Raw genomic sequence first — 27,742 nt, forward strand, 5'->3', positions numbered from 1 at the left:
ATATATATATATATATATATATATATATATATATATATATATATATATATATTAATGAGTCGGCCTGCTGACTCTAATAGATATAAAAAAAAAAAATTTAAAATTTTTATTTTATCTAATTTTATTTTAGAAAATTGTTTCATGTGGGTCAGACCGCATTTCCGCAATATGCTGTCAAGAGGTATAAAGCACCCCTCTTAAAGATGAATACAAATAGGTGGTCTATCTTAAGACAATTATAATTAACGGTCCAAATGTTTTCTTAATATAATTATTATTTCTATTTTTTAATTTTCTATTTCTTTATTCATGATCTCTATGTTAAACATTATATATTCTCTAATAATTAAGATCAAATTATATTTAAAAAATATATTTATTGCCAAGCCTGTATTTCTATAATATACGGGCCGGCTGCATAGAAATCGTATCCTTTTATTTTTATATTTATAATATAATTTATAGTGTAGATCTTATTTTTATATTTATAATTTATATCTCTACAAATTTGGGACCAAAATCTATATCGAAAAATTCCAAGATCTACATCGAAAGTAGGGGTTAGCACTAGATAAGGGGACTCATAAAAACCGGGTCCTATGTTTTCAATTTTAATTGAGAATAGGGTGAGAGTGGGAAACGCGTGTTGTGGCTGAGCGTCATGGCTACTGCTGCGATGCATATCAGGAGTTTCCCGGTCTCTCTGAAACCCTCGCCTCCCAGACGCATTCTCTGTGTTTCATCGCTAAAAGATTCCGAAGCCTCTCCTCCATCAGTTGGCCGAAGGTATATTTACCCCTCTATCTTTCTCTCTCTCTCTCTGGAATGGAGATGTCATGTTTCTGAATTTTAGTTGTACAAACTTCCAGAGAGATTATCCTGAGGAGCAGCGAATTGGCAGTAATCGCCGCCATTTTCCATTTCAGGTAAATGGATTTAACCTGCAAATGCTCTTGCTCTCTTTTATTTTCCATTGAGATGTGCTTTTCTAAATCTAAACGCAATACCCTAAATAAAATTCTCTCTATGAACTTTCCATACTTTGGCAGTGGGAGTAAACCTAGCTATCTCGGAGTTCAAAAGAGTTCTCCATCTTTAGCATTGTGTCCTGCAACAAACAACTGTTTAACCACAACAGAGGAGCTCAATGATCCCTCTCACTACGCCCCACCATGGTAAGATTAACTCTATCTCAGAGTAAGAGAGAGAGACTTAGGGGTTCTATCGATCAATTTTGAGACAGAAAAGTTGCCTCATCGCGATAATTGTTAGACATGCGCACTCTAAGTGGAAAAGAGTGAGTGCTCTAGGAAATGTCTACTTTGCCTTTTTACAGCTTCAGATGTTGAAGAAAACGATAATGGTGAAAATGACCTCAATCAGTCTTGATTTGCTATTTTTTGAGACTGGTAATCACTTGTCTTTGGTCTCCCTTTAAATTTTAAGGAATATGGTTGGGACTTTTAGGGCTTTATTTATTTATTTTAATAACCATAAGTTATTGGCATTTAAAAAGTATTTTTATTTGTTTAATTATTATTATTTGTGGTATTTCATTAGGAGCTAAGTTAGTCTGGTGCATGTAAGTTAATAATGGATAGCTAAGATTAAAAAAAATAGAATAAATAGGAAATGGAGAAGCTTTTAAAGGTTTTGAGTTTGCTTAAACGGTTGTTATTGAGGGGTTTTGGGGCTAGTTTGCTACATTCCATCCGAAAGCTTTGAATTAATAAAATTAATTTAAAAAGAAAGCGTTTGAGTTAAATTTTGGAGGTGGATTCTTTATAATTTTGTGAGTTTTCTTCATTCTCTACTCTTGTTAATTCTTGAGACTCATTATTCTTTCGAGTTTTGGTGAAATATCGTCCAGATTGACGAGAATCAAAATCCTGATTTGCATTAAGTGGTATCAGAGAGAGTTATGATGTCTCCAAAACCGGCAACCGATGAAGATATTTCTCAATTCACTCAACTGATCCAAGCCTTGGTAGAAGTAGTGGATTAACTAGTGCAAAAAATTGGTGAGTTGTGGCATGGAAGGAATCCGTAGACAGGCACTGGGTGTTTTGTTAGGGAATTGAGCTTGATGAGAATCAAGGTGATTATTCTCGAATCAGAATCATGTTTCAGGAAAACTGAAGAAAATAACAAGTCTTAAGGGTAAGCATGGGTATAAAAGGAAGAAAACAACGAAGTAATGCGGTATCCACTTCCAAATTTTATTAACTCAAATTTCTTTTTTGGGTAGATTTATTAACTCAAAAGTTCTTAAACAAAGTTATTAACTCAAAGTTTTTAAACAAAAAGTAGCAAATAGGCACCAAACTCTTCAACAACAACTATTTAAGTAAATCCAAAACCCTAAAAAGCTCCTATCAAATCCTGGCCATCCATTGTCTTTTAATCCCAAACGTCCATTATTAACTTAAAATAAAAGTATAATTTTGCCTCTAACAGAAAAAGACAACTAACAACTAAAATATATATATGCATAAAAAAAGAAAACATAAATTTTGACTTCCTAAACCCCAATGACCTATTGTAGAAAAAACCAAACGTAAACCCCCCTAAGATCTCCAAAATGTGTCCCTTAATTCCCTGAATTAAGATCTAAAGAAAAATCTGAATCGATCCATACCGCCTGCATTAGTCTCCTCTGGTTGTAAAATTATCCTTGAGTTTTAAAGAGGGTAAAAATGAGTTTTGCATCAATATCCATAATCTTCTTCTCATCGGCTCTAAAAGTATGAATGAGTGCCAAAATAAAGTAAGGATCAAGATATTTTGATGGAGGAATTAATGCAAATATCTTAAATTCAATCATCTTTTTATCATTTATTATCTTATCATTGACCTTTTCCTCGTCAAAATCCAACCACTCACCTAACAATGGATTTTTTTTTCACGACATGGAGTTGACCATGGAACTCAGGGATGGTTCATTTTCAATCTTTGAACGATGAAATCATAATTTGCAACTTCCTAACTCCAATAACCTGTAGTAGAAAAAATGCCAAAAATAAGCCAAAATATATCTCTTAATCCCCTAATCCCCTCAATGAAGATCCAAATAAAAACCCAAATTTGTCTATTGCGTGTGTGCATAAAAAGACAACTGCTTGTGTGGAACAAATGTTAGAAAATAAGATTTAAGGAATGAAATTCTGAAGGGTCCCAAGTCTGAATCGTTTCTGAGAGACTTGCCCGAGTTTGTTCCGTGAAAATAATAAAATAATGGAACTAGCCAAACTCGTTTGGCTCCTATGTTGGTTCCAGGATCGGCGCCCTGCAGAGCCCGAGTTTAACTGAAGAAAGTCTACATATGTCGAGCAATGATGACGTTCACTAGATTGTAGTAGGTAAAGGGAGTGATGACTCAATTATGAATGTTGTTCAATATCACACTTCTTAAGCAGCAGGTCAATAGTTTGATCAGCCTCAGAGTTGTTTTATCCTTTAATTACTTATTATGATCCCAGATTATGTTAAATCTGTGCGGACTTTTATAGGTTTGATGCTATATTCCCTTTGGAAACTCTCATTTATGTAGAGTTGTTAGATTATTAAACCTGAAATTAGATATGTTGGGTTCCTAATCTAAGTAGGTAAAAGACTAGGAGAAGAAAGGAAAGAAAGGAGGGCTAGGCTAGTCAGTAAGCCTGTAGCAAGACTCAAATGTGTTTCTTTTTAGCAATACTTGCATATCATATTTTTTAAAGACGAGCTTCTAGTATTTGTGATACTGTGGGATATTAAACAGTACTATGAAAGTTATACAATGTACATTATTCTTTGGCTTCCTCACCGATTAATAAAGTAACACAACAAAGGTTGTGTGCACTTAACAAAGGTTGTGTGCACTCAAACGTGTTTCTTTTTAGGTCTAGTTCAGCCCTATTGGGCTCAATGATTCTTCTTGGGCTTAAGTATTTACTATCCTTGCTAGACTGGTCTATGGCTTTGTTTTCCAGGTTAATTAGTTGCTTAAGGGGATTTCCTTGGTTGCATAGGGTGGCCTGTGATAAATTTTGATGTACCATGGGGGTTGGTCAACATCATGGAGGAAGTCATTCGGCTCTCCACGTATATGGGGAGATGCTATTTGGCGAAGCATATTATTCACTTCAAAGTGGGGCAGAAATCCTCACTATGAGGGGTCATTGACCCCTCCTCATCCCCTAGGAACTATCCTTTGTTTATTTTTCTGTTTTTGCATTCTTGTTTTGTTTTGCTTCTTTTTCTGAACTTGTTTATGTGTTTCATATCCCTTTGCGTCATTTGGATGTGTCACGCTGTTATTTATCTAAAGAAAAAATAAAAACATTGGTTCATTTGAATACTTTATTGATTTACTCAATTTCTTTATTTTTTTTCAAGGAATTACAGCCCAGAAAATGGTCGCGGTAGAAAGAAACCTGCAAGCAGAGAAGAAGCAATGGGCGAGCTTCTTCAAGTGGTACATTTCTAGTGCCTTTCTTCGAATGTTAAGTTATTTTTCTGGAATAAAAAGGAAGTGTTGATATATGAGATATTGGTCATTTTTTGTAGAAAATTCTTTCAACGGGCATCTATCAAAACAAAAGAAAAATCTGTTCAAAGGAAAGTCTAATAAGTTCCTTAAGACAAATAATGTGTACATGGTGAATAAACATTTAACAAGAAATTACCAAAAAGACGGGGCAACAAACATTCACTCTTAAAAATAATGGAGAGCGCTGGGATTTGTCTTGAATACTATATTTAAGGGATTTTTTCCTTAATTTGGGGTCTCCTATTTTTTGGGCCTCCTAGTTAGTTAGGAAAGTTCCTATTAATTTGAAATTGCTACTGACCTCTTATGGCTATCTAGGTATTTATGGGGTGAAGTCCTATCTGGATTTGGATGGGGCATGAGTCCATCCTTAAAAAGGATAAAGTTAGAAGTCCAAAAAGTTAAGGAAAAGATGGGGAGTCACGTACCACCTTTTTGGGTTGCTTTCTATTTAGATTGGTTTGTTTTGTAGAGTGAGAAGTGTTAGAAAAAGAAGAGAAACTTGTGTGTTTAGAGAGAGATAATTGTAGAGAGAACAAGGCTTGGAAGGAGATTGGGTTTGAATCTCTAGTTCTCTGCCTTGTAATTTTTTTCTCTCATTGATTAGTGAAAAAATATTGATCTTCTTTGCCCGTAGATGTATCACATCTATGACCAGTGTTTTAAAATGCCGCCACATCAGGCAGCAGGCGCTATGTGCTGGGCAGCGCATTGGAAAGATGCGCTTGCATATGCGCTGTATCTCTCCGCATCAGAGCCGCATCTCACATCTCACCGCATCAGGCCGCATAATCTTTCGCTATTTTTTTCTAAACTATACCCCTTGGGCAGGGGTAATAAGGTCATTTTGACCTTCAAAAATGGGGGAAAAGGTTTGGGGGGTATTAAACCCCCAAACAACATATTTCAGCCACATACGTGGCTTTTACTAGATCGATTGATCAAAAAAAAATTTGGGCAGAAATTTTATTTGTTGAAGTTCTTCGATTTGTGCAGTTGTTGATACTTGGTTGTTGATCTGTATCTTTTGTAACTTTAAAGTTTGTGGTTGCAAATTTGTGCTTATAGTTGTTGGTTTCCAGTTTCTATCAGGGGATAGTGGATGCAGAATCTCCGACTGCTAAAATCTGGCGTTCTTTTTGCATTATTTATATCTTGCTTTATTTTTCGTGCTTGTTGCTTGCTTTTTGCCGGATCTATTCTTGTACTTTATTTGCCAAAAATCAACCCGTTAGGTTTTAGAGCTTCCAGGCACAACAGAGAGTAAGATGCCCAGAATGTCCATCTTTTCATATGTTTCATGTTGTATTCATTGGTCACATACAAAATATGTATCTTTCTTGTTAGACCTATGTAGAAGTTGATGCATTGGTTAGGGAAGGCGTCTACCAAATCACTTATTATAAAGTATATGCAAATTTAAAGTTCAGGGGAATACTTGAGTTAGTCTGAAAGACACCCACTAAACAATAAAATCTCAAGATGACATATTGCAAGTGATATGCGAAGATTCTCCATTACATGAAGCATCATCTTAAAGAGTCCATTAAAATTTCTTGATGTGACGAGTGAGAGAGTGACTGGTGTAGCCAGAGATCGACAAGAGTATAAGAGAGGGTGTGTTTTGTTCAAAGAGAAAAAAATCATTTCAAGTATAAATTATGGGTTTTAAATATAGGACGATGGATGGTAACACAACCATCCATTTGTCACCAAAGCAAAGGGTAAGGCATCACATTAATTAACTTACATGACATCTTAAAAAGTTATGACGTGTAACCATAAAAAATGAAGCTCACGCGTCATTGAAAAGAGGAACAAAACGAGGTGTGGTCCAAATGGACCAAGAGATGGACTTACACATAATGGTCTTATGACCACAAAAGGAACATAGTCATCATGACCACATAAGCTTAAAATGTTCTATATAAAGTTTTACAAACTGGTGTTGTTTAGAACATGTGGGGATTGTTAATTTTGAAATATATTTAAAAACAACTCTTGTTTGTAAAACTTTGTATGGGACCTTTTAGCTTTTGTCGTTATGATAATCATGTTCCTTTTGTGATCCTAAGACCATTATGTGTAAGTCCCAACTTTCTTATCTTGGTTCATTTGGACCTCCACCCCATGTTGCTCATCTCAGTGACTTGTGAGCTTCATTTTTTATGGGCTTAATTAATGTGACATCTTACCCCTTGCTTTGATGACACATGGATGGTTATGTGTTACTATCCATCATCCTATATTTAAAGCCCTACAATTTATACTAGAGAAGAACTTTTCTCTTTGAAAAAAACACACCCTATCTCTTACTCTCACCTAATTTCAGGCTGGACTGATCACTCTCTCACTCATCATATCAAGAAATTTTAATGAACTCTTTAAGATGATGCTTCATGCAATGGAGAATGCTTCCATACTTGGCGTATCACTTTTAATACATCGTCTTGAGATTTTTTTATTTCATAGTTGTTTTTCGGATAATTGGCATAATTAACTGTTACTGTTACTCTTTTCCTATTGTTGAAGTTTTCAATGTGAGAGTTAAAGAAAATACTCTTAGTTTTATGTGAGAAATTTGTATCTCTAGTGCACGTGTTTCTTGGATATACAAATCAATAAATAGCCATCATCCTTATCCAAGCCCTATACTAACTATTTGGAGTTGGCTAACAAATTGATATATGGTGCTATGGTTTTATATGAGTCTTTTAAGCGTGCAACTCATAGACTCAATAATCATAAATTCTGATCTAGTTGTATCCTGGGAGTGTACTCGTCAGGATCTCTTGCATCTCATAATTTTATCGAGTTGGGACTTTTAACACTTCGAAGATAGCGAAACCATCTTGTGCCTTTAGGTCCTTTGGAATTTTGTAATGCTTACTTTTTGACTTTCCTACTTGCTACTCTGAACCCAGGCCTAGATCCCCTGGTAATCGAGAGAGAGAGAGAGAGAGAGAGAGAGAGAGAGAGAGAGAGAGAGGTGAAAAAAAGATTTTAGAGGTTTTGATTGGATTAACTTGGAGACAGGTGTGCAGATTGAATCGACAAAGCCGGACAATTTTACCCCTCGCATAGTTGAGAAGAAAGATGATTATGTACGTGTGGAATATGAGAGTCCTATAATGGGGGTATGTAATGTTTCCTGACATTTTTGTTTTCCCCTAACACTTCCTATTTTTGAAAGTTTATCCCCAGCCAGCAGTTATTCCATAAACTATTTTTTCTCTATCCATTTCTTTTTATTTCTCTTACTATTTATGTAGTTTGTGGATGATGTGGAATTCTGGTTTCCTCCTGGTAAGAAGTCAATTGTGGAGTATCGATCTGCTTCTCGCCTAGGAAATTTTGATTTTGGCATCAATCGCAAGAGAATCAAGGTTGGACTTCAGTTAATTCTTTTTTCTGCTATTTACGTTTTTTCAATGCTTTTAATTAGGAACTTGGTGAAAGGTACATTTGGGGAGGAAATGTAAATTATCCATCATTTTGGAAGATTATCAATATTGTAAAAATGAAAAATCTACTTAAAATAACCCCTATTTACGAAAAAAAAATCAGAAATTTGTTTGGTTATAGAATAACTCTATTTTAATTAAATATTATGGACTATTTCGATTTCCTTATATAGTCCTGGGACTATGCTGTCATTGGATCACAAATGTTATATGATCAAGAGACTAATATATTAGTGTATATCCGAAAGTTTACTTAATGGCTCCTTTTCTTTCCTCACCATTTTTGGTGACGTAGGGTTAATTACATGTTAAAGTAACTTAGCTTGACACATACAACTTTATAGTCCTCATGCACATGTCATCTTAAGAGTGATGAAGTCTGCTCCTTTATTCCTTCTATCTAATCCCTTCATCTCTCTTTAAGAAGTTTTTCCTTCTTACTTTCCCTCTATTAGAATATAAGATTATTTGTTACCCAACATTATACTTTCTAATGTTGAGAGTATAATCACACATAAGACATTTTACATTCAAGAAGAGAAGAGTATAAAAGAGAGGAGAGAAAATATTTTGGGCTTTGTTGATGCCTCAGAAGGGAAGAGAGAAAAGACTTTGGGCTCTGATGCTTCTTGCTCTGTCCAGGAGAAGAGAGGAATGGCCTATTTATAGGCCTGGTCTAAAGTGCTGGCAGGTAAGTGGACTCCAGATGGTCGGCTGTGATGAAGGATCATTGTCGGTGGTGAGTGGATTCCAGATGGTCGGTTGAGATGCTATGTCGGTGGCTTTTTGGATAAGGGAATCTTCTTTTGGATGAGTAGATGGCTGCTTCTGGACAGGTGGATGGATGAGGAAGGAATCTGCTTTTAGACGATTTGATGGTTGCTTTTAGGTGGCTGAGGGAATCTTGTCACTGTAGTTGAAATGCTGTCACTGTAGCTGAAATGTCTTTTTGGTGTTTGGAAATCCACGTGGTAGATAGGATGGAATCTTTTATGTCGGCAACTTTTCAGGTGGCATTCCTTGTCCTCTGATTGTTTTTGTGAACACTCATGAGCTGACTGGTCCTCTGATTCATCTGCTTCTTTGTCTTCTTCATTATGGATCTGTGCCGTCTCTGCTTCCTCAGTGAAAATTTGTAGCAGCTGCTTTTCAAGTTCTGCTTTGGTTGCTTGAGGGTTTTGTTTTTTCATGAGAGATATATATTCTGCAAGGCTATTTGGGTTGACATATGAATATGATTTATATGTTAAAGGAATTTGTTTTATTTGAATATTATCAGGCTCAAGATTATGGTAGACAAAGACATCCCACCATTTTATTGAAATCCTTTTCCCAATACATAGAATATATTCATAATTTTGAGTATTATTCTGAGATATTGCATATGTCCATTTGAGGATTCATGGGATTTGTATAGAGAAATAAAATAGAGACGGTAATCTACATTGGGATCTTTCCCATTGTATTCTATGAATTTGGCTTGTGATATTTGCAAAGGTTCAGGCATTATTTGGGATCCTGATCCCCATACAGCAAACTAGTTACGAAACCAGTTTGGGAATGGGGCAGTTACTGGCATTTTAAATTGAATGAACCAGGTGTGAGAATTATAATGGTTTTGGATAGTCAGGATTTTATGCCATGCATCAATATATTCTGAGTATCGATAGTATTTATTTGGGAATTCTGGGGATATCAATTTCTTTGATCTGGAAGGGTCAGATCCCCATTCACTGAACTGTAACACTTTTCTTATTTGTAATTTTGAATATGAAACTATTTTGGAATTTTTCTGATAATAATGGGCCACAGTAATTGAACCAGTTTCAAGTAATACCATTCTCGGGTTTTTATCCCATTAGAGGGACTAGGGTTATTGCAAGGATAATATTTCGCAACAGTATTTGGGTCATCATGAATATGAATATCTTTTATTATGGAATCAACAATGAAAACAATTTCTTCATACTGGGATCTACTAGTAGAAGTGGTTTTCTTTGGTATTGGAGATTGTAAAAATACTGGAGTCTGATGAAAAGATGGTTGCTGGGTAGAGAATTGTGGATAATTTATTACTGGACTATTTGGGATACTGGGAGAGTATGGTGTAGGTGATTGAGGAGTATTTGCTGGTACAATATCAAGAGATAGATCCATTGGTTCTTTTCCTTTTGAATTATTCGTATTTATGGCTCTATTATTATTAAATAATATTAATGCTAAAGATGGTTCTTCTGGGTCAGATTGATCGGTTCTGCCCCCCCTGCAAAAATTCTCGAGTTAAAAATCAAGAAGATGATTATGAGAACTATGTAAATGTTCAATGGTAAAATCAAAAGATGAGAGAATAGCTTGCCAACGAGCAAATATTTGTTTAAAGACTAAATTTTGCACATCTTTAAGAAGAATATCTTTAGCAGCCTTGCAATCTGTACGAATAAGAAATGTAGTATTGAGAACATCACTCTGAAACTTTGTAACACAATGAACTATAGCTAGAATTTCCTTTTTTACAGTAGAATAATTTTGTTGAGTAGGGTTCTATGCTTTAGAAGTATAACGAATTAACTGTTCTTGTGAATTTATTTTTGGTTTTAAAATACCACCTAATCCTAATTCAGATGCATCACATTCTATTATTTTAAATGCATTAGGATCTGGGAGTGAAAGGCATGGTAATTCTTTGGCTTTTAGTTTAATTCTTTTTACTGCTTGAGTATGTATATTTGTCCATTTCGGTGGGTTTTTCTTTAATCTATCATATAGTGGTTTTGCATCTATAGCTAAGTTTTTATAGAAATCTATTATATAATTGAGACATCCTAAGAATCTTTGTAATTCTTTTTTATCTAATATGATGTCTTGAAATTTATCAGCAAATTGTATAGATCTATCTATTGGTATGATCGTTCCTTGGTGTATATTATGACCTAAAAATCTTATTTTAGTTTGGAATAAAGTCATCTTTTTTGCAGAAACTACTAATCCTGCATGCTTAAGAGCATTTATAAAAACATTTATATGTTTGATATGTTGTATATTTTCAGAAAAGATTAATACATCGTCAATGTACACTATCATAGAAATAAGGATTAAACACATAATTCATTATTCTTTGAAATTCTGATGGAGCGTTTTTTAGTTTTTTAATCCAAAAGGCATAACATTCCATTCGTATTGTCCAAATGGTACATTAAATGCTGTTTTATATCTATCTTCTTCTTTGATCTGGATTTGCCATTATCCAAATTTAAGATCAAATTTAGAAAAAATACAAGCATTTATTAATCTATCTAATAAATCTTTTTTGTTTGGTATAGGATATCTTATCCATTGAAGTGTTTTATTTAAAAGTTTATAATTTATTACTAATCGTGGAACTCCTCTTTCTTTTTCTGCATTTTTATTTACATAGAATGCAGCACAAGTCCAAGGAGAGGCACTTTTTCTTATTAAACCTTTTTCTATTAGTTCATTTATTTTTTTTTTACAAAAATTTAATAAGGTTGTATTCATTTATATGGGTCTAGCTTTTGTAGATGTTTTGGATTCAACGAAATTGGGTTCATATGGCAAACTAACCATATGTTTCTTTCTTTCCCAAAAGCATTGGGTAATTTACTGCATATTTCATTTTCTATTTGTTTTGTGATATTTTTAATTTTTTCTATGATTTCAGTAGATTGTAATTGTTCTTCTATTATTTCATATTTGATTTCTTCTTTTAAGCAGAGAAAATTTTCTTTTTGTTTTATATTGTCTTTTACTCTATCGATTTCTTTTAATTTTGGTTTATCTATAAATTCAAACTTTGTTGTATTACCTTCTATATTTGTTTCTATTCCTGTACTGTTTATAGTTATATTGGGTATAGTAAAGTAAGAAATGGTACACCAACTATAACTGCTTGGCTTAATCCTTTTACCATTATAAATGAAGTTTCAAAGCAATGTTCATTATTGCAAACAACAGCAGTAGATAATTTATATTTTATAAATAATCTACTTCCATCAGCAGTGTTTAATATTTGAGCTGTGTTATCAAAATATTTTGTAGGTATTAAGCTTTCATTAATACAGTTTAGATCTGCTCAGGAATCTATTAAAGCTATTGATTGAAAATTATATTCTTCTTTTATTATTATTTTTACTAACACAAACCATTTTTGTGTAATAATTTTATTTATAAGGTTTACAGATTTAGTATCTATTTCATTGTCTATTCTAATTGCTGAGGACTTAGGTTCTTCTCTTTTCATAGATCTATTATGATTATCTATTAATTGGGTAAATTCTATTTCATCAGTATCTGTTATATTTTCTAAAACTTCACTTTGTAATTCTAATATTTTAATTCTTTTTTTTAATTGTTGAATTTCTAGCTTAATTTCATTTACCTCCTTTTTTAATTCTGCAATAGTTGGTTCTTTTTGAATTGTATCTTTTTTATTAATTCTTTTCATTATTTCAGCAAAATTATATTCATCAGGGGGTTTTATTAGAGGAGTTGGCTTATTTTTAACTTTAGTGATATTAATAAATTGAGTTATAATATCTCTTTTTTCATCTGGGTCTGTAATTTTCTCTATTAAGTCTAATATTAAATTATCTTCCTTAGATAACATATTACACAAGAACGTTATTGCGTCTCTTTATCAGATTCTTCTAATGATGTACTAGTCCATATAAGATTTTCATCTTCAATATTACCAACTAATGAAGTAGAACTAGAGCTTTTTGTAGAACTTTCTGTAGTGTTGTCATTGTCATATATTTGTATGATATCATATAATTTATTTCTAATATTTTCATCTAAGATTATTGACTCTATTTTCTTTTTGACCTTACAATTACGTTTATAATGGGCAACTTTTCTACATTTATAACATACAGGTAGTTTTTTCTTTCCTTTTTTATATTTATATTTTGGTGAAAATTTCTTAAGAAACTTTTCTCTTTTATCTTTCCTATATTTCTTCCTTTCTATATATATATATATATATATATATATATATGAGGGATTAATTCAATGCGATAAACAATTTCTCCAGTTGTCATTTTATAAGGAGTAGCTCTTGTTTCAGCAACAAGTGAACTTTCTCTATCTTTGCTGGATCCTTTTATGATAACGCTTCTTTTAAGAGGATGTATACTGGTTATACTAGTGCCTTCTATTGTCTGATATGTGGTATATTGATTTTCTAAAGTATGTATTTTATTTTTCTCAAAATCTGGAATTTCAACATTTCTTTCTAGTAACGTTCTTCGTAATCATGTAAAAAATCCTATACTACATGTTTTTGTTTTATATAACTTATTATATCTTTTATGGAATAGTTCTATTAATATGTGTTGAAGTCTTTTCAAATACCATTCTCTTATATCTTTATTTTCTTTAGAAAGGTAATCTTGTTTTATCCATTGTTTAGATACTTTTTGAGTGAGAGTCGAAATATGAAAATCCATTTCTGTATCAGAAATTCTGTATCAGAAAGGTCTGGTTCAGTTTTTAATGTTGGTTGGTATTGCGGAAACATTATATTGTCTTTCGTTCGTAATAAACTTTGAATTTTTGGATGCATACTACTTGAAGTAGAATGTCTAGATGATTCTTCAATGGATTTGGGTATGTTATTCGATTTTTGAATTATACTTGTATCATCCCTTATTATTTGATTGGGAAATTGAATCTCTATTTTTCCATCCTGATGTTCTATTATTTTATCGGGAATATTTCTATTAAGTGCTTTTAAATGATGATTTTCATTTTCCATCTTCCAAGATTCAAGTAATTTAATATCTGACCATTGTATAGTTTTAGGAATTATTACATTTGATTTTTAAATATTTGTTTGGAAGAAAGTAGTTTTTCCCTTGGTATCCATTTGGGCATAATGTATTCATTACTTTATAATATATCCTGTATACAATAGCAATATTCTGGGATCCTGGTAACATATCAAAACCTTGGGTTTTAAGATTTAATGATAATACTTTTAATATATTAGGATCAATTAATGATATTGAATAATCCGGGAAACAATTGGAATAAATTGATCCACTACATAAACTTGATTTTATCATTCCTAATAGGGAATCAGAAAACTTATTATGTCTATTATCTCTTAAACATATTAAGATAGAATTATTTAATCCTAACCTTGTTAAGGGTTTAATGGTTATTTGGATTAATCCTATATGTAAATAATTATAGTTTTTGTTGTATGCAATCTATAGGAAAACAAACTCTAAGAATAGAAAATATGATTAGGCCGAATCCTATTCCAAAACCTCAAAAAACTTTATTATTTAAACCTCCTCCTGAAATCAATAAAAATAAATTTCATATAGGAGAAACCAATAAGGATTTAATGGATCAACTTATATCAAAATTAGCTGATTTAGATATAAAAGACATAAAAGGTAAATCTAAACTAATACCAGAATCTTCTACTTTAACCCTCCAAGAAGAAGTACCAATAATAGAAGATACTATTGAACATCAGACATTAGCTTTTACAGAATCAAATACTCTACATATCCAGATAATAGCATATGGTAAAGGTTGGAAACCTGCTACTGCTTGACCTTACCATCATAGACCCACACCAGTTCATATTCAATTTGAAGAAGATTTAATACCTCATACAACTTCTTATTCAGGAAGATCAATAGTTAACTGGAATATTGATGGCATGGCTGAAACCCAAATATTAGATACTATGAAACATATGACAATGTATGCTTCAGCTTGCAAAATGGTTGGCAACCAAGATCAAGAAGTTGCCAAGGCCATAGTGTGTGGATTTACTGGCTGGTTAAGAGGATGGTGGGATTTTCACCTCCCTGAAACCCAAAAAAATCAAATCTTAACCAACACTCGTCAATGGACTGTTAAAAATGAATAAAATCTTAATATCCTCTATTCTGAAAGTGATGCTCTTAATACTCTCATTTATACTATAACACTTCACTTTGTAGGGAGTACTGCATTAATGGAAGTTAGATCGGAAGATTTACTTTCCAATCTAAGATGTCCAACTTTATCTCATTATAAAAGGTATAAGGATGTTTTCTTTTCTAAACTCTTAACACGAGAAGATAGTCACCTTGACCATTGGAAAGAAAAATTTGTTGCTAGTTTACCATATTTATTTCCAGAAAAAGTCCGAACCAGATTAAAAAATAAACATGGTGGAAATATACAATATTCTAATTATACTTTAGGAGAATTATCAGCAGAAATATGTGCTGAAGGATTAGCTCTTTGCACAGATATGAAATTAAAGAAACAGTTAGATAAACAGAACATGACAGGTAAAAAAGAATTAGGTGATTTCTGTCAACAATTTGGTTACAGTATCGAACAAAGTAAAGACAAATCTCATAAACATAAAAAATATAGACCAGATAAAAAGGAAAGAAAATTGTATAAGAGAAAGAAAAAAGAAAAATATATTAAAAAATTCTTACAAAAAAATCAGTATAAAAAGGGAAAGAAAAAGATACCCATCTGTTATAAATGTAGAAAAGTAGGCCATTATACGAATACATGCAAAGTTAGAAAAAAACTAGATGCAATCATATTAGATGAAACAATAAGAAACCAAATATATGATATCATCCAATTAGATAAAGAAGAATTTACATCAAGTTCAGACAATGATAGTTGTAGTGATATATCTCTCATAGGACAAATAGAAGATGAAAATATTCTAATTTCAAGCTCTTCTGATATGGAATGTTCCTGTAATATGATATCTTGTAATATGTTATCAAAAGAAGACTCATTAATTTTAGATCTCATAGACAGGATAAATAACCCTGATGAAAAAAGAGAAATCTTAACCCAGTTTATTAACCTTACAAAAAGTAAACCTAAATCTACTTCTTTACTAAAACCCTCAAATGAATATAATTTTTTTGATATAATGAAAAGAATAAGTCAAAAAAGAAAACATACAAAAAGAACTTACTATAGCTGAACTAAAACAAAAAGTCAATGAGGTAAAAATAGAAATAAATCATCTCAAAAAAAGAATTAAAATATTGGAATTACAGAATGAGGTTAATGGAGAAATAACTGTTTCAAATGAAATTGAATTTACTCAATTAGTAGAAAAACCTGAGTCATCAGGAACAAAAATAGAAGAAATAGACACTAATACATCTGTGAATATACTAAACAAAATAATAACTCAAAAGTGGTTTGTAATAGTTAAAATTATTGTCAATCAAGAATACGAGTTTCATTCAATAGTCCTCATAGATTCAGAAGCTGATTTAAACTGTATTAATGAAGGATTAGTACCAACAAAATATTTTGACAAAACTAGTCAAATATTAAATACAGCTGATGGTAGTAGATTATTTATTAAATATAAATTATCCAATACTGTAGTATGTAATAAAGAACACTGTTTTCCTACACCTTTTATTATGGTAAAAGGATTGAGTCAATCAGTAATACTAGGAGTTCCATTTCTTACTTTACTATATCCAATACTAATCACTCATACAAGAATAGAAACCGCAATCGTTGGAAATAAAATCTTATTTGAATTTATAGATAAACCCAAACTGAAAGAAATTAATAATGTCAAAACAATTATTTGAAATAAAGAAGCATTTTGTACTCATTAAAAGAGGAAATTCTTTATAAAAATACTGAAGAAGCATTACAGAAAGAAGAAATACAAAACCAAATCAAACAAATTAAACAAAAAATTGAACAAGAAATATGTAGTGAAATACCAAATGCCTTCTGGATCAGGAAAAACATATCGTAAGATTACCAAATGAACCTGGATTTGAAGAATAAAAAATACCAACTAAGGCAAGACCTGTCCAGATGAATTCGACTTTATTAGAAACTTGTCAAAATGAAATAAAAAAATTATTAGCTAAAAATTTAATAAGACCAAGTACATCTCCTTGGAGCTGTGCTGCATTTTATGTCAATAAAAATGCTGAAAAAGAAAGAAGTGTACCAAGATTAGTTATAAATTATATACCATTAAATAAAGTTCTTCAATGGATACGATATCAAATCCCAAATAAAAAAGATTTATTAGATGGATTAGCCAAGGCTACAATCTTTTCTAAATTTGATTTGAAATCAGGCTATTGGCAAATACAGATCAAAGAAGAAGACAAGTACAAAACTGCATTCAATGTTCTATTCGGACAATACGAGTGGAATGTAATGCCATTTGGACTAAAAAACGCTCCATCAGAATTTCAAAAAATTATGAATGAAGTATTCAATCCATATTACAAATTCATGATTGTCTATATTGATGATGTTTTAGTATTCTCTGAAAATATAGATCAACACTTCAAACATATTAATGTTTTTACCAATGCAGTAAAACAAGCTGGTCTGGTAGTCTCTGCTAAAAAGATTAATCTATGTCAAACTAGAATCAGATTTTTAGGACATCATATTCATCATAGAACAATTATTCCAATTGAAAGATCTATTAAATTTGCTGACAAATTTTCAGATATTATATTAGATAAAACTGAATTACAAAGATTCTTAGGTTGTTTAAATTATATTGTTGATTTTTATGAAAATTTAGCATTAGATGCTAAACTTTTATATGATAGACTCAAATTATACTAATTTATGTATGCAATCTATAAGAAAACAAACTCTAAGAATAGAAAATATGATTAGGCCGAATCCTATTCCAAAACCTCAAAAAACTTTATTATTTAAACCTCCTCCTGAAATCAATAAAAATAAATTTCATATAGGAGAAACCAATAAGGATTTAATGGATCAACTTATATCAAAATTAGCTGATTTAGATATAAAAGACATAAAAGGTAAATCTAAACTAATACCAGAATCTTCTACTTTAACCCTCCAAGATATATATATATATATATATATATATATATATATATATATATATGGGATAATCTAAACTTCACAACCCTTCAAATTACAAAGGTTCAAGATAGAGAGAGTTGTGAAGGATGGATTTATTAATTTTGTAGTCTATTTTTTAAAAAAATTGACTTTTGTGGGCCAATTTTGTAAATTTACTACAAGACAAAGGGTACTTTTGTCATCTCTATAAGGGGTAAAGTTGAAATTTTAAGTAAATGGCAATGGCACTCTACAAATAAAAATCCAGGATACTAACTTCCAAAATGCCATTATACTTTTATGAAAATTTCAAATTTGCTCTTGCTTAATGGTAAAGATACCTATTTAAATAGTTTTATAATAAAAAAGTAATGATTGTTTGATAAATACACCCATCACAACCCCTTCTAACTTGAACCGTTGTATTTTGAGGGGTTGTTAACTCTAGACAAACCCTATATATATATATATATATATATATATATATATATATATAAGTAATGATCCTATAGGACACTCTCCTACCCATGTGTGTAGGACCCCAAATGATCACCATTAAAGTTGGCACGGATTTTTAAAAAAGTTATCACATGGGTGTAAGACTTGACTTTTCTATAAATCCGTGTCAATTTAATAGTGATCATTTGGGGTCCTACACACATAGGTGGGGGAGGGTCCTATAGGATCATTTCTCTCTCTCTCTCTCTCTTTATATATATATATATATATATATATATATATATATATAGATTCTTCATGGCATTATCTTTTCGATTGAAATAAAACTTCTTATGATGTCAAGGTTCATATAAATTTTCTAATGTGAGAAATTTATCAATGTTTATAGTTAGTGTTTAGAGAAAGAAGTCTTCGTTTTCACGATGATCGTTTCAGATTGACGCTCATCATTTACTCCATTGTTTTGAAAACATATTAGTACAGAAGCTGTGGTTTAGACGAGTTTTGATTAGGGTCTGGTTAATATAAGGTAGCAACTTTACTTGTAGAAGTACTTCTCAAAAAAAAAAAATGACTTTACTTGTAGAAGTAAGGTTGCAATGTTCCATACATCTATTTTAGTTGGATGGTATAGATTTGATACGTCTTTTAAGATAGTGTCAAGAAGCGGCATGTCTTTTAAGATAATATCAAATTTACACCATCCAAATAAAATAGACAGTGTAGGTTAGTGTAACCTCACTTCTACAAGTGAGGTTGCTACTTTATATAAACTCTTTCCTTTTGAGAATGCAACTCTATAACTCAAGGAGTGTTTAATACTGATATGGTTGTGTCCTTGTAGTATGCTCCCCTATCAATACGAATATTTCCCAAAGTGGAAAGAAGTTTCAGGCTGCTGGAATTAATTCACGGGGATGTGTGATCTAAAGGCATATTGACATGTGGTGGGAAGATATGCTTCGCCACTTTTAATGATGACTTCTCAAGATACGCCAATGTTCAATTTTAAGGAACAAATGTGAAGAATTGGAGAGGTTCAACATTTAAACAACTAAAGTAAATTTTTTAAAATTAAGATTTTAAGAAGCAACAAAGGTAGTGAATGTTGCTTTGCTGATATGACTAAATTTTTTGGAGAAAGGGAAATCATTCACTAAGTGACTTACCTGCCTACAAGGCGTAGCATAATGTTTTAGCTGAAAGAAAAAATTGCAGTCTTGTGGATACATGCTCATTAGATCTAACCTTCTTACTGATTTGTGGGGAGAAGCTTTAATGTCCGAGTGTTAAATTTGAACAAAATACTGTATTTTAAATCAAATGCCACCCCACATAAATTGTGGAAAGGAAGGAAATCTTATTGAGGATTCCTCAAGGTTTAGGGATGTATGACCTTGGTAAGGTTCCCTGGCCTTAAGGCGCTCAATCGGATTTGTAAGATATGTCGAACACAATAAAACCTATATGTTTCTTGACCTTGATCCTAATGTGACCTGGATCATATATTTTCGGTCTGACTTTCAAATGTATATTAAGATCCTATGAATGTCCAAGAAGCCATGTTGTCAAGTGACATTCCATTTTGGAGAGAGGTAGTCAACGATGAGATGGACTCTATATTGGCGAACAATACTTGGGAACTCGTGAATTTACCTTCATATAGTAAGCCTTTAGGATGTAAATTTCTTTTCTAAAAGAAAATAAAGGTGGATGATACTATTGAGACTATATAAAGCTAGATTGGTTACAAAAGGCTTCAGGCAAAAGGAATGTATTGACTTCTCTGGCATCAATGAGCCAATCACTTGGACAACAACCATTAGAGTGCTCATTGCATTGGCTTCTATATACCATATAGAGATTCACCAGATGGATGTTAAGACTATGAGCAACTTGAGGAATTTGTCTCAGAAAAAACTTGTGAAATCCCTCTATGGTTTGAAACAATCACCGAAAAAATGGCATGGAAAGTTTTATAGAGTCATTCTATTTCACGGATTTAAGACCAGCAATGTTGATACTTGTTTATACCTCAAAGTTGATAGGGTATTGTGGTTATTATTAGTATGTATGCAGATATATGCTCATCTAGGCATTGGCATTGCATGTATGGAGGACAATAAGATATTCTTATCTTTTGAATTTAATATGGACATGGGGCAAACTGATGTGACTCTCGGAATCAAGATGGTGAGGAATCAGGATGGGTATTCCTTGACTTAGTCTCACTATATTGAAGAGGTACTCAAAAGCTTTAATCACTTTGAGAGTAAGCCAGCTTCAACCCCATATGATCCTCAACTCATTTATGTGATGGCTAACGTATGTATGGACCATGATATTATCTTTTGAAGATTTATAAATTTTCTATGCCATCCTTGGCTATCTGGTACAGTTCACTACAATGAATAAGAAGGTTGAGTCATATATTTAATGATCCCATATGCTGTAAACCCTAGGCTGCGGTGTTGCACTATAGGGCATCCTCTATTGTTTCACCTATATGAGTGAGGAAGTGGAGGTTGTTCCTTATGGGAATTGTTATTATCTAGAGTGCTCATGAAAACTGGGAATTATCACAGTGCCTTTAACTCGCAAGCCTTTAGAAAACACAACTTTCAAAAGAGAATGTATGGTATGGGGGGACGTGTTGATCATAGACACATATCAAGTCCTCCTCCACTCACCATCCTTGTAAGTGTTTTACATAAGGCTATTTGTAGGTTCAAGTCCATTAGATACATTCACGTAAGCATTTTCTTTTCTAATATGTTTAGAGAGTTTGGTTGTTTTGAAACATGTGAGGTTTTTAAGTGTTGATTTTGGAACTTTCCTTGATTCAAAATTTCAGCAAGAGTGCCCCCTTTGACCGAAGTTGATTTTCATTAGGAAATATTAGAAAACTTATTGATTGAGGTAAACTTTGAGGGTTTACTCCAGATACCACAGTTAAAGGGAGAGAGAGAAACAAAATTAAATCAGTTGTTGAACAAAAATTTACTAAGTACATGGAGGCAAAAGATGGTCACACTCTCATTAAAGTATTGAATGCCCCCAGCCTGGTAAGTAAACCAAGATGCAATCAGGTTCGGACGAGTATGCTCCCATTATAAATCCAAATCAATATTACACTTCTCGAGTCATTGAGTTGCGCACTCGAAAAAAATTTGTCTAAAATCACATGTTCCATACTGATATGTTTTCAAAACTATGGAGTATGAAGATCATTGATCTGAAATGATCTCCATGAATTCGGAGACTTCTGTCCACAAACAATAACTGTAAACAATGATAAACGTTTCTTGCATAACAAAATTCATATGAATTTTGACATTAGAAGCTTTATTTCAACCAAATAGATAATATCATGAAGAATCCATGTTCATGGAATGCACCAATATTTGTAAATTTATGTAGGACGTCAAAAGTGTGGATATACGGACTTAGAAAACATAAAGTTAGTTGAGGCAATGTTATATTTTAGAGAGAAAAAGAAAGAAAAACTTATTTTAAAGAGAGAAGGGGTTATATAGAGGAAGGAATAAAGCAGCACATGACATCTCTTTTAGATTAAACACTTCACCATGTCATCTTTAAAATGACATGTGTCAAGCTAAATTGCTTCGACATATAATGAAACCCCAAATCACCAAAAATGGTGCGAAAAAAAGTGACGCATTAGCTAGACCTTGGGGTCTACAGTAATATACTGGTTTCTCAATCGTATAGTAATCAACATAAGATTTAACTAAAATAGAGTTGTTTGTATACACTTGTTTCCAAAAAGATATCGGCATCCTAAACAATCGTAAATTGGGGCCCACATCATGCTATTTTCTAGTTTTTTGAATGCAATATGCACGTATGATATTTTTTTTTTTGATAAAGTTAACCGTAAATTGAAGTAAAAGTTGGGCAATCCACACAGTGGAAGCTCCAGAGAAAAAGATAAAAAAAAGGAAGAACAAAAGAGAAAGCCTTCAAGCAGAAGGTTACAGTGATAAAAGCAGCCCAAAATAAAAAACTGTTTGAAAAGAGAAGACTAAGGACCATCCAAGGTTGCCGCTTCTTAAGCTAGGTTGTCTGCCATCTGATTTCCTTCCCGCCAAATATGTCTCCATAAGACGAGCGTATCCTTGCAAAGGTGGTAAATCTCTTCAAAAGGGTGAGCCAAATGCCACGAGGGAGGGGAAGAGGTAGAAGCCCAAGTAATCATGTTCTTGGAAACTCCCTCTATTGAAATTGATTCGAGTCCGAAAGGTTGAATAAGTTTGAGGCCTTCCAGCAATGCAATGTCCTCCGTGGAGTCAGTGTTGCCAATGAACTTAGAGAGGGAGGCAACAGTCGTGCCAGCGTGATCTCTGAGAACCACGCCAGCTTCCGAAGGCCTTGGATTTCCCAGGGAACACCTGTCAAAATTGAGCTTGAAAGAACCCTGGGCGGGGGGTCTCCATAATGCTGCCCTAGATGGGCGTTTGCTATTATAGTGGAGGGCTGCCTCCCAATTCTGGACGAAGGCAGTAGGAGAAACTCCTTTGAAAGACTTATGATTGGTTGCACAAAACATCATTGAGGATTTGAGTTTGACAAAGGTGCTATACCAAGAAGTGTACTCTCCCTGGAAAATTCGGTGATTACGTTCTATCCAGATGGCCCATAAGGAGGCTGCCATTGCGGATTTCCACAGCAAAATGCCTACCTTGGCCCAAGGAAAAGGCTGGACAGCAGAGATAATGTGAGGAACTGTGGCCAGTAGAACCCATTGGACATTAAACAGGTGAAGGATTCCCCCCCACAGGTTAAAGGCGATATGTGCATCACTTTTATGCATAGATTATGAGTATTCATGCAGTGAGATGTTCTTCAATGATCTATTTCTTGGTAATTTCCCAATTATAATGCCATGCTTTCTGTAATAGCCAAATTGAAATTTGTGGTATTGTTTCCCGCCTGCACAATTGCTTATTGAGTGAGCCTCTGTGCTTACAAATTGTATGGAAGTGGTTTTCTTCCCTTATCCTAGTCTTTATTGACATGGCACGTGTTAGTCATTCCAAAGTAAATTATTTTATATTGTTGCTCATGGGCAACCCTGAGAAACAACTCTTGTTGATCCAATCATTCTTAGGTTTTATGTTACATTGTCCTGCACGTATGATAATTTTTGAGTTTCTTGGATGGAAAGCCACAAGATTTTCACCTTCCTCCTGGATGCTTGTGTTAAAAGCATAACTTGGACTTAGAAAGGGAGAAAATATGGTCTAGTGTATCCAATAATTAGTGAGTATACCATGGTTATACCTGATACATTTCCTTGTCACAGATTCTTCGGCTAGAATTGGAAAAGAAGGGCTGGGCTTCAGAGGGCTTTTGAGATCAGCAGGCATTCTTTGTTCTGCTGGAGGCAATTAAAAACCAGGGGAGAAGTGAATACATTCCCACTGACCAGGTAAAGAAAAAGAGATGAAAAGGAATTTCTTTTGATTTGACTTTTACTTCATAGTTTTGGCATGTGTGTTTTTAGTGTCGTTGGTTAATAGAATGAAGTATTCAGCTAGTTTTCTGCGAACTTGCCAAATTCTTGCAGTTCAAACTCGTCTACATTTATCCACCCAAATAAGCGGCAAAATGGGTCAGGTCAATCTGGCAACCTCCCATGTCAACCTGACCTGGGTCCTTAACTGGACCCAGCTGGTTGGGTCCAGTTCCAATAGACTTGGACTCGACTGGTTTGGGGCAATCCAACCCGCGACAAACAGATGCACATGCATATGACCCGGGCCCTACCTGTTTTCTTCCCTAAAACCAAAGACAAAAAATAGGTATGCTTTGAAACTGAAATTCTACCCAAAAAAATCAAAACATCGAATTCCAATCTTCTATTTTTGATATTTGATAAGATGCTACCCCAAAATTTTCATTTTCAACAGATCATGGATAACAACTTGTTCCTAAAGAACATTTGATATTCTTTTTTTTGTTTTTTGGGTAATTTATTAAAAAAAGCACCCTAGAGATGAACTATTTAACATCTCATCCATGTCTTATGATTTAATTTTTAAAAGCCCATGAAAGGACACACAATCATGAGTTGGAATAGTTGATATTAATTTGATAAATGGTTGGAATGTTAAATAATCATTAGTTGAAATAGTTGATATTTTAGTTTTTGTTTGATAAATGGGTGAACTGTTAAATGGTCGACATTTTAGGTGTACTTAAATAAATTTCCCCTTTTTTTTGCCAATTCTCTATCTTTCCCTAAATTAAGACTCCTTAGATTTGGAGTACTCGAGTGATTGATGAAAATGTTTTGCATTGTTATGCTATGAAACAGAGATGGATTCCCTACCAACTTTTTGGCTGGCAGATTAACTTCTTGGGGAAACTTCCGTCACTTTGATTCGTAGTTTGTGAGTTTGTGTAGACATGCTTCTCTGGCTAAATGTTTTTCTTCTAAGCCATCTATTTATAAGCTCAATAAAATGCCTGGATCTTTCCCTAGATTAAGACTCAGATTTGGAGTACTCGAGTGATTGATGAAAATTTTTTGCATTGTTATGCTATGAACCAGAGATAGATTCCCTACCAACTTTTTTAGCTGGCAGTTTAACTTCTTGGGGAAACTTCCATCACTTTTATTCCTAGTTTGTGAGTTTGTGTAGACATGCTCCTCTGGCTAAATTTCTTTCTTTTAAGCCATCTATTTATAAGCTCAATAAAATGGAGCCAAAACTCTTATGAGTGTGTTTGGATGGCGTACAAGTTGCGGATATTGTGTCTTTATCTTGGGCCCACTGAAATGGTAATTGCAACTTTTAGTAAGAAAGGCAAAACTAGAGAAAAAGTATTTTACTCTTATGCTGAGTACAGCAGTTTGGTGCAGTGACTTTTTTGCCACACCAACTTTTTCTTACTGAAGAATCATAAAAGCTGTTACATTTTCTCTCATCTATTTCCCTCCCCTTTTATGCTCTTTCTTTTCGTCTTTCTCTATCCTATTTAATTGCAGCCTGGTTAGGGGCACATCTTTGTACAATATGTTTTACACTAGTATAATATCAGTTACCCATTGGAAAGTTTTTTTTTTTTTTTTGGCTTTTTTTGTTCTACATCATTGTAAAAGCAATTGGTATGCTGATGAACTTGTTTTGTTTGTTGATGAAATGTGAAAACAGTGAAGTATGCAGAAAAGACATCGTCAAGAATGGACTCCCCATGCTGAGTATTTGTGGGCAATTGAGTGATTGGATGGTTGGAGAAGAGGCAAACGCAAGGTTAGGAGACTAGTCTTAAAGCAAGTTTCAGCCTTCTTGAGAGATGACTACTGATTCTGATGCTTGAAACTTTTGCTTGCATGTTAGTACATGCTATTTTATGTCAGTAGTTAGGATTGCCTGCATATGGAGGCTAATTATTTTTTCTACAAGGCTTGTTGGGCTTGTTACATATGTTTGCAAGCAACGCATTACATGACCTCATGACCTCAAGCAAGGAGAGTGCATCTCTCTCTTCCCATATACCCACACCCTACTTGGGTGCAAAAGCTATTCTGGGCTGTCTTTGCTGAGATTGACCATTATTTTACTTCTTGTAGGGTTTTTCACCTCAGAACAACACTTTTGGGTAGATTTTTTAGGTGCATCTTATTTAGGTACAGTCTAAGTTTGACATCTTATATAATTTTTTCGCTTAGGGATCTTTTGGGACTGTTTTCTAGCAGTATGACAGTTAATATATCATTGGATATGGCAGGGAATATAATCTCTGTTGTATATTTTTTTAAAAAAATTGTATGCATGCAAAAGCATTGTATTCTTTCTTGTAAGGTACCAAAAAGGGGAGATCTACTATCGTGCTATATAAGCTTTTGTCCACTACCACATCTTTTTTAAAAAACTAAATACTATTTTTTTCTCATTTAAAACTGTGATAAATTGGCCGCTACCATGTTATATCGAAACAGGCCCTTAGAAGGTATTTTGAAAACTTGGATTAAAAAATAGAAAAAAATTGTATAAGGTTGACAATTAAGATGCAGATCAAATATCCATCGGTAAAATGTTGTTTTGCCATTGGAAAATCATCTAATTGATCATCTCGATGTCGAGATGCAGGGAAAAAAAAAGATTTAAATTCTCAAAATTGAATATCTTGCAACACAGTATTTAAATCGCTCCATTTTCAAGATTTTCATTTATAAATCAGCTTGATTTGAATCGTTTTTTGTGTTTAAAATTTTATAATTAGAGATGAATTAGATTTTCAGGACATTCTAAGAATTTCGACTCCAAAATTGTAGCTTATGATAGAGTTTGGAGGTGCACTTTACTTACAATGTTTAAGAAAGATTGAGGGGTACTTTCTCTCCTATCCGCCCTCCCCCTTTCCTTTCTTTCATCTCTTCTTTCCGCTAACTCCGCTGTTTCCACTACTTATATTTATTCTATGACTTGCTCTCTTTGCTTTCGACTTTTCTCTCTCTTCTCTGACCAAACTCTATAAGAAAGGTTAAACCCCTAAGATGGGTTCACCTTCCTATGGGGTCTCATGCCTACCACCTTTTAAGTACCCTGTTAAGGGGCTTCTTGTGCCTACCAGGTTTCTCTTATGGGCCTAGAAGCTCTCTGCATTTTTTCCACATTGGATTAACGCTCAAGATGGGGATTGCCCTGTTAGGGGGCATTGGCAAGCCCTATCATTGAACTCGAAACTTTCCTTTGGAGGATTAGATCTCCCTGTGTGGTCGGTCCATTACAATAACTTGGAGAGTTGACTGGGTTCTCCTTGATCGTTGTTTTTTCGTTTATCTCTATGCCTTCCTCCAATATTCCTTCACTTTGACTATTTCTCTCTCCAATCTCCCTCCAGTTCTACATTTCATTAGCTAGTCGGCTGCCAGTCCCCACCTGGATGCTGCCAAGCTTTTACCGACTTTTTTACGGTCACAAGTGCATGCATATTGGTGGGTTGCCCCAACCCCGGCTGCCAAGCTTTTACCGACTTTTTTACGGTCACAAGTGCATATGCATATTGGTGGGTTGTCCCAACCCCGGCTGGAGAGGTTATTGTTTATGGGAGGGGTATATCAAAGGTTATGGTGTGAGGTTTGAGTCGAGTGGAGGAGGCCAGAGAGATCCATGTCTGGGGAAGATGATCTGAGTGGGATAGTTGGGGTCCAATATTGATGGTGATGTAGGGGCCTTTGGGGGTGAGGGAGGTCTGTCTTTCGTTGGTCTAGGAAGGTCATACTTTGGCAGTAGAGAATTGCTTTTCTTTATTTTGTTGCTATGTAATTCTGGAGCCTTGCTCCTTTATATTTAATAAAGCAATGTGAACTTTATTAAAAAAATTAAAAATTGTAACCTTATGCAAACCACACCTTTAAAAAATTAGCCATAACGAA

General features: G+C 33.5%; 1 protein-coding gene across 11 annotated transcripts; it reads left to right on the plus strand.

Moving 5' to 3' along the window:
• Positions 1-516: 516 nt before the first annotated feature.
• LOC18441541 (DUF1499 family protein) lies at positions 517-27,695 on the plus strand. 11 transcript variants are annotated; one of them, XM_088846194.1, is made up of 10 exons: positions 517-786; positions 870-926; positions 1,050-1,175; positions 4,378-4,456; positions 7,568-7,668; positions 7,804-7,917; positions 8,638-9,005; positions 23,660-23,785; positions 23,924-24,158; positions 25,515-25,738. In XM_088846194.1, the coding sequence occupies exons 1-5, from the start codon at positions 662-664 to the stop codon at positions 7,613-7,615; spliced, it is 435 nt and encodes a 144-aa protein (XP_088702320.1). In that variant the 5' UTR covers positions 517-661; the 3' UTR covers positions 7,616-7,668; positions 7,804-7,917; positions 8,638-9,005; positions 23,660-23,785; positions 23,924-24,158; positions 25,515-25,738. The 11 variants fall into 11 exon arrangements, with proteins under 11 accessions (XP_088702320.1, XP_088702314.1, XP_088702318.1 ...); XM_088846188.1 differs by having other exon boundaries at positions 7,576-7,668; XM_088846192.1 differs by lacking the exon at positions 23,924-24,158.
• The last annotated feature ends 47 nt before the right edge of the window (positions 27,696-27,742 follow it).

This window comes from Amborella trichopoda, chromosome 9 (genome assembly GCF_054954075.1).
Source record: "Amborella trichopoda isolate Santa Cruz 75 chromosome 9, AtrichopodaSantaCruz75HAP2 v2.0, whole genome shotgun sequence".
NCBI lineage: Eukaryota > Viridiplantae > Streptophyta > Magnoliopsida > Amborellales > Amborellaceae > Amborella > Amborella trichopoda.

Coding starts and splice junctions, on each gene's coding strand:
- LOC18441541 (XM_011627746.3), top strand. CDS start 662: ATGGCTACTGCTGCGATGCATATCAGGAGTTTCCCGGTCTCTCTGAAA. Junction 927..1,049: donor GCCGCCATTTTCCATTTCAG/GTAAATGGATTT, acceptor ATACTTTGGCAG/TGGGAGTAAACCTAGCTATC. Junction 7,669..7,803: donor ATGAGAGTCCTATAATGGGG/GTATGTAATGTT, acceptor CTATTTATGTAG/TTTGTGGATGATGTGGAATT.